The following is an 8,349-nucleotide window of genomic DNA, read 5'->3' on the forward strand; positions in this document are numbered from 1 at the left end:
ACCTTGGTTGTTTTGCATCCTGATTCAGGGATTACATCCACTATCATACAGCATTCAGTTCAGTTCAGTTCAGTGGCTCAGTCATGTCTGACTCTTTGAGACCCCATGAATCACAGCATGCCAGGCCTCCCTGTCCATCACCAACTCCCCGAGTTCACTCCAACTCACGTCCATCGAGTCGGTGATGCCATCCAGCCATCTCGTCCTCTGTTGCTCCATTTTCCTCCTGCCCCCAGTCCCTCCCAGCATCAGAGTCTTTTCCAATGAGTCAACTCTTCGCATGAGGTGGCCAAAGTACTGGAGCTTCAGCTTTAGCATCATTCCTTCCAAAGAACACCCAGGGCTGATCTCCTTTAGAATGGACTGGTTGGATCTCCTTGCAGTCCAAGGGACTCACAAGAGTCTTCTCCAACACCACAGTTCTAAAGCATCAATTCTTCGGCGCTCAGCCTTCTTCACAGTCCAACTCTCACATCCATACATGACCACAGGAAAGACCACAGCCTTGACTAGATGGACCTTTGTTGGCAAAGTAATGTCTCTGCTTTTCAATATGCTGTACAGCATTAAATATATATTATTGGGTATATTATCAAGTGACAATCCATCATGCACACAGAGGCATAATAATATATTACTTAATATAAGGCATTTTCATTAGAAATTGTGACATCATTTCAGAGCCGTAGAATCAAGTATGAGTCATCCATACATTTCAACATGGTTGGTAACAATTCAGTTACATTTATGCATAATTTTACATTAATATCCATTAAGATAAAGTGATCTTAAATCTATCAACTTATATTTTAAAAGAGATTTATATATGTATGTATGCCTTAATTATGTACATGTGTATTTACCTATATATAACATGGTTGATTTTTTAATATATAATATTAAAATATACCCTGCACACACAGATTGATGTTAGCATTACTCCATGTGTAGAATATGTTTGATTTATGATCATAGTAATTATTGAAGACAATAAGGTAAAGAGATAAATATAAGGCTAGAAAATATGTGAGAAAATATATGTAGAAATTGAAAATAAATATTGAACATAAACTACGTAAGAGTAAAATTTCAACTATCTCATTATAGAAATACATTTCATATCAATATATGTTTTCAATTATAAATATATTCATATGTTTAATTGAATTAAGAAACAATTTGACATGAACCTTTGGATGAATAAATACATTCTATGTTTTATCAGGTAAACGAGAAGAAAGAATATGCCAGAAAGTGATTATCAAGTCAGTTATAAGGAAGCAGGACTGTATAAGTCAAAGCTCTGTAAGTGGATAAATATAATTTGTTATGTAAAAGGTCGATGTCTTTCCAGAAGTATATGTGTGTCAGCACTGGTAAGCAAACAAAATGCCAATACTTAAAATATTTAACTTTGAGATTATCCCTACATTCTAAGAATAAAATATTCTGTTTGTGAAGAAGTGTGAATTTATTCTTGGAATAAATAATCAACAGTTTATTTCAATGATAATTTCAATCCAGAGAGATGGAAATTTAAATCTAAATATACTTGACCACATATTGTCTTAAGTATGCAATTTTAATTAGCAAAAATAGTCTTGTGTCTAAGTTTGCCCACTTTTATAAGACCTATATGATTCTGTAGTCTACTTAGTTGTGATATAATACAACTTAAATAGAATCATTAGATTGTGATTAATATATTCCATAGATCTGTCTAGTTATGTGTGCACATTTCATACTTTGAGTTATGTCTGATTGCCATCTTGGACAATCAATATGCTACCTTCAGTTCAGTTCAGTTGCTCAGTCATGTCCAACTCTTTGCAACCCCATGGACTGCAGCATGGGAGGCCTCCCTGTCCGTCACCAACTCCTGGAGTTTGCTCAAACTCATGTCCATTGAGTCGGTGATGCCATCCAACCATCTCATCCTCTGTCATCCCCTTCTCTTCCCGCCTTCCATCTCTCCCAGCATCAGGGTCTTTTCAAATGAGATAGTTCTTCTCATCAGGTGGCCAAAGTATTGGAGTTTCAGCTTCAGCATCAGTCCTTCCAATGAATATTCAGAACTGATTTCCTTTAGGATGGACTGGTTGGATCTCCTTGCTGTCCAAGGGACTCTACCTTAGTGGAATCAATATCACCGTTTTAAAAGTTTTAAGACGTTTTTCTCATTGTCTCTCCTTACAGATAAATGTTGCATCTTGCGATGGAAAATGCCCATCAGCCACCATATATAACATCAATATTGAGAGCCATCTAAGATTCTGTAAGTGTTGCCGTGAAAACGGGGTGCGCAACTTGACGGTGCCGCTCTACTGCTCAGGCAACGGCACCGAAGTCCTGCACACCCTCCAGGAGCCTATAGACTGCACGTGCCAGTGGAATTAAGCTCTTGGATTCCAGGAACTCTATGCAGCATCATAAGGTCAAATGCAGTTAACTTTATCAGCTCTTTTTAAGGCGCCTGGCAGATTTATACGGTTTAATAATAATATGTATTTTTCAGACTATTGGATATGGCAGTTTAACACTTGCTGCAAAATCTATACAATTTCCAAGAAAAATTAGGTTTATCGATTTAGTCTATTTTACAGAATCAAATGAACTTAAGGTGTTCAGCTGAAATTCTGTTATGTATACAACTGCAACATGAAATTATATTCTCATCTATTAGAAAGTTGTTTTGTAGGTTTCTTTCAGTTCATTCAATTTTTATTTTATTTTATTTTAAAGTCTCCCATAGATATTAAAATTAAGATACCCTTTTATTGCTAGTGTTTATTCTGGCAAATGTAATCAGCTAATCGTGACAACTTTAATTTAGATAGTCATAAAGAGCGGTCTGCTTAGAGACAGATCATAGAACAATAGGATATTATATTATTTAAATTCTGAGTGGACATTAAGGATGTAATTGCAAATTTCCCTTAGTTTGCAAGTTTATCACATAACCAGAGAAGCTGTATAACTTGTACAAATTCATTTGGTATAATAACGTAATGAATGCATGTTAACAGTTGGATTAAGTCTACATCTTTTGCCTTCCAGTAATGTGTTCTTTTCTTTTGAACAGTATGGTAAGGTGTGTATCACAGAACCTTTTATTCCTAAAGAGTTTGCTTTGCCTAGAATTAATAACTTTAAATTCAGTGCCTTTAAAAAAAGGAAAAATGCCACATGTACATATGTATATACATCCATATAATAGTTAGCTGGATAATAAGGAATAGGGAAACAGAGTATCAGTTGCTAAATAGAGGAGAGAGATCTTGGGGTTTTATTTTTATTTTTTACCATTAAAACTGTTTTAAAATAGGTTGTTATTATTTAATGTTCAGTTAGCTATTTACTAACTCTTAGATGTCTGGTTTTTGAGATGTGTTCAATATTTGCCTAATTATTGAAGCTGCATGCTATTTTTCTGTTCATGTTGCTGTTTTGCCAATGAAGGATGAAATAAAGTTGTTTGAATGTATTAATAATTCTACAATGGAATTCTGTACTTTTTAAATACAGTAGATTATTGACATTTACAACGAATATATTCTGAGTTTTTTACAAATCTCCCAATTCTTTGCCACTCCTAATGTATAGTTATAGATTTTATCTGTAAAGAGGAGAGAATGCCCCACTTAGTATGATTGCTGTGAGGATCAAATGAAGTCAAACATCAGTGAGAGAACAGTAAAACTGTACTGAAAAGCAGATGTGGGAGCCTGGTGGACTAGGCTGAGCTAGGTGATTTGTTTCTATTACAAAATCATGCTACCCAGAAAAATTACAACAGGTTAGATATTTGGGGCCTCCAAGGTTACTTAGAAATGGATAAAAGAATGAAATGAATATTTAATCTTCAAAGCCCCAGTATCTACTGTATATAAAAATTGATTTTATCTTATTTGTGCATAATAACACTTGGAAGTATTCTGTCTAAGACATTAACATTTCAATATTTGTTGACTCCTATTAACATCCAGACTGAATCAAATGCTTTTGGTTAAAATATGTTCACACTTTGCTGAAGGGAAACTGTATGGACCTCAAAGGAGGCACATAATATTGTATATTGTCTACCATGATTTCTTTATTTTCATGTTCTGTTAAATATTTACTATTATGTTAAAGTACTTAATTATCTCTAAACACATTTGTGGGGAAAAAGGGAAACCTTTTCCTAGGACTGCATAAACATTCTAAATACAACACACATATATTGAGCACCTCCTATGTGCCAGGCACTGTTCTAAGCTCTGAGAATATGGGCAATATAAATAGACACAGTGCTTACCCTCATGTCACTCACAGTCTAGTGAGAAGGTAGGTATTGGATAAATAAGCACACCTATGGAGAAAGTGCATGAAGGTGAACCCAAATTCTAGTTCAAGGTGGCCATAAATCAGCAGAGGGGGTACAAATAGACTTTCCATAAATGGTGCTGGGACAACTGAATAGTAATCTGAATAAAGAGATGTTAACTCAGGGTCGATACAGTCTGAGATATGAACTTCTCCATGCAGAACAATATATTTTTTGACTTTTGAACTATATCTGTATCATATATTCCTCATTTTAAGTTAGCTATAAGTATAAAGGATCTTAGAAAAAAACAGTCAGGAAAGGAGACTGAGAAAGAATAGTCATTGAGTTTGGAGTTAAGCTCAGAGCCTCAGTGAAGCAACCACAGAATCCAAGGAAATAGAAGGTTGTACAAAGGATTGGAGTTATGATCTGTCAAATGTTGATGAGTCATTTGATTTATAGAAATGGAATTCATTTGTGTTTCTTTTTACGAACAAAAGCCAAAATGAAGTGGCATCTGAGTTTGGGCTGGTATAATAAAACAGCATAAACTGAACAACTTAAAAACAACAGACATTTATTTCTTACAGTTCTAGAGGCTGGGAAGTCCAAGATCAAGGTGCCAGCAGATTTGGCATCTGGTAATGGACCAGCCTCTTGAGAAACCTAATATGCAGGTAAGGAAGCAACAGTTAGAACTGGACATGGAACAACAGACTGGTTCCAAACAGGAAAAGGAGTATGTCAAGGCTGTATACTGTCACCCTGCTTATTTAACTTATATGCAGAGTACATCATGAGAAACGCTGGGCTGGAAGAAGCACAAGCTGGAATCAAGATTGCTGGGAGAAATATCAATAACCTCAGATATGCAGATGATACCACCCTTATGGCAGAAAGTGAAGAGGAACTAAAAAGCCTCTTGATGAAAGTGAAAGAGGAGAGTGAAAAAGTTGGCTTAAAGCTCAACATTCAGAAAACGAATATCATGGCCTCTGGTCCCATCACTTCATGGGAAATAATGTGGAAACAGTGTCAGACTTTATTTTTTTGGGCTCTATAATCAGTGCAGATGGTGATTGCAGCCATGAAATTAAAAGACGCTTACTCCTTGGAAGGAAAGTTATGACCAACCTAGATAGCATATTCAAAAGCAGAGACATTCCTTTGCCAACAAAGGTCCATCTAGTCAAGGCTATGGTTTTTCCTGTGGTCATGTATGGATGTGAGAGTTGGACTGTGAAGAGATCTGAGCATCGAAGAATTGATGCTTTTGAACTGTGGTGTTGGAGAAGACTCTTGAGAGTCCTTTGGACTGCAAGGAGATCCAACCAGTCCATTCTGAAGGCGATCAGCCCTGGGTGTTCTTTGGAAGGAATGATGCTAAAGCTGAAACTCCAGTACTTTGGCCACCTCATGCGAAGAGTTGACTCATTGAAAAAGACTCTGATGCTGGGAGGGATTGGGGGCAGGAGGAGAAGGGGACGACGGAGGATGAGATGGCTGGATGGCATCACCGACTCGATGGACGTGAATTTGAGTGACCTCCAGGAGTTGGTGATGGACAGGGAGGCCTGGTGTGCTGTGATTCATGGGGTCGCAAAGTCGGACACGACTGAGCAACTGAACTAAACTGAACTGAACTGAATGGTCTGCTTCTTGGTTCAAAGACAGCAGTCTTCTTGCTATATCCTTTCATGACAGAAGGGTTAAAGGACTTTCTGGTGTCTTATAAAAGGACACGAATCCCATTCATGGGGGCTCCACTTCGTGTTCCATTCACTGCCCAAAGGGCTCACCTTCTAATACCATCATATGAAAGGTCAGTATTTCAACATATGAATTTTGAGGGAACATAAACACTCAGCCCATTGCAAATGAGTTGAAAGGTGATGAGTAGATGATTAATTGGATCAGTATGTGCACTGTTCGTGATGTACTCATACCTAGATTTGGTCAGATACATGCTTATGTTTCTGCAGCTGAACCCACTCCCATCTCCATGGTAGTTTCTCCTTCCAGACAGCCTGAGGCACCTAGGCAGCAACAGCACAGCACATGTGCCGTGGGTCCAGACTCACCCATCTGCCTCCTTGCCTTATTCTGACCACTGTCTCAGTCTTCTAGAGAGAAAGGACTGCATCCTTCCCCCATGCCTTCCATAGGGGATCTGGTTTTTCCCACCACTTATGAGCCCAGAAAAAGCACCACACCCCCTGATCACCCTGAAGAACTGAGAAATGCAGCCTGGGAAAAAAAAGCGGGGGGGGGAATTAATACTCTGTGGGATAAACTTTGAACAATGAAGGACAGGTCCAGGAACCAGAAGGTAAACTGCTCACTGTCACTCCTCATCCTCAATGACTATTCCAAGATGTGTGGTTCCATTTGGCCTTTCCAGATATATCTGTGTTTTTTGTAAGCAGTGGCCTGCTCTATAACAATTGGACTTGTATTAGCTTTTGCTCCTCTTCTGTCTCACTCTCCTTAAATCAGTTCCTTCAAGAGTCTTCTTCACCTCGGTAAATAACAATTGTCAAACAGCTGTCAAACTACATTAAAACTACAAGTTGTGATTTATAGCTCTTTAAATCAACAGAGTTTGATTTACTGTCATGTTGGAAAGAAGAGTAAATAACAAACTCTCTTGTATTGTTTGTAGGAAAAAAATATAAAACATGCATATGAATAATTTCTATTGTTATTTTGCTGGTTTTTCTCCCTGCCTCCCCTGATCTGATATTAAATTAAGCATAATTTTTAATTTATTTAAGGATTTGTAGTGAAAGCAATCTTGAGAAAAAAGAACAAAGCTGGAGTTAGCATGCTGCCTTACTTCAGACTACACGACAAAGCTACAGTAATTAAAATAATATGGTACTGGCACAAAAACAGATACATGTATCAGAATAGAGAGCCCAGAAATAAACCCACACACCTATGATCAATTAATTTATGACAAAGGAGGCATTAAAATACAGTGGAGAAAAGACAGTCTATTCAATAAATGGTACTGGGAAAATTGGACTGCTGCTGCTGCTGCTGCTAAGTCGCTTCAGTCGTGTCCGACTCTGTGCGACCCCATAGACGGCAGCCCACCAGGCTCCCCCGTCCCTGGGATTCTCCAGGCAAGAACATTGAAGTGGGTTGCCATTTCCCCCTCCAATGCATGAAAGTGAAAAGTAAAAGTGAAGTCACTCAGTCGTGTCCGACTCTTTGTGACCCCATGGACTGCAGCCTACCAGGCTCCTCCATCCATGCAAAAGAATAAAATTAGAACATTTTCACATAGCATATACAAAAATAACCAAAATGAATTAAAGACCTAAATGGAAGATCAAAAACCATAAAACTCCTAGAAGAAAATATAGGCAGAACACTATGACATAAATCATAGCAATATTTTTTTTGAATTTGTCTCACAAGGCAAAGGAAACAAAGGCAAAAATAAATGGGACTTAATTAAACTGAAAAGCTTTTGCATAGCAAAAGAAAGCATCAACAACAGAGAAAGACAAGCTACTGAAGGGGAGAAAATATTTGCCAATGATATGACCTATAAGGGGTTGATATCCAAAACATATAGACAGCGCATACAATTCAATGTAAAAAAAAAAAAAATTGAACAACCCAATTTAAAAATGGGCAGAAGACCTGAATAGACGTTTTTTTCCCAAGAAGACATACAGAAGGCTAACAGGCATATTAGCCTTGAGAAAAAAGTGCTCAACATCGCTAATCATCAGAGCAATGCAAATCAAAACCATAATGAGATATTACCTCAAACCCATCAGAATGACTATCATCAGGAAGTCTACAAATAAGAAATGTTGGCAAAGGTGTGGAGAAAAGGACCCCTAGTACACTGTGGGTGGGAATGTAAATTGGTGCAACCACTATGGAAAACAAGATGGAAAGTCCTCAAAAAACTAAAAATAGAACTACCATATGAACCAGCAATGCCACTGTTGGCTATATAGCCTAAGAAAATGAAAACACACCAGAAAAAATAAACAATCTAATCAAAAAGTGGGAAAAAG

General features: G+C 37.5%; 1 protein-coding gene across 1 annotated transcript in view; it reads left to right on the plus strand.

Moving 5' to 3' along the window:
• Nucleotides 1-3,491, plus strand: part of OTOGL (otogelin like) — a 169,022-nt gene extending 165,531 nt beyond the window's left edge. The window contains exons 55-56 of the mRNA XM_086398845.1: nucleotides 1,226-1,305; nucleotides 2,197-3,491. Coding sequence (XP_086254971.1) covers nucleotides 1,226-1,305; nucleotides 2,197-2,397 — 281 coding nt within the window. The 3' untranslated portion in view covers nucleotides 2,398-3,491. The remainder of the gene's footprint in view (nucleotides 1-1,225; nucleotides 1,306-2,196) is intronic.
• Nucleotides 3,492-8,349: the final 4,858 nt, after the last annotated feature.

Source organism: Bos grunniens, chromosome 5 (genome assembly GCF_055505025.1).
Source record: "Bos grunniens cultivar Pamir isolate PY7600 chromosome 5, Bosgru_T2T1.0, whole genome shotgun sequence".
Classification (NCBI taxonomy): Eukaryota; Metazoa; Chordata; class Mammalia; order Artiodactyla; family Bovidae; genus Bos; species Bos grunniens.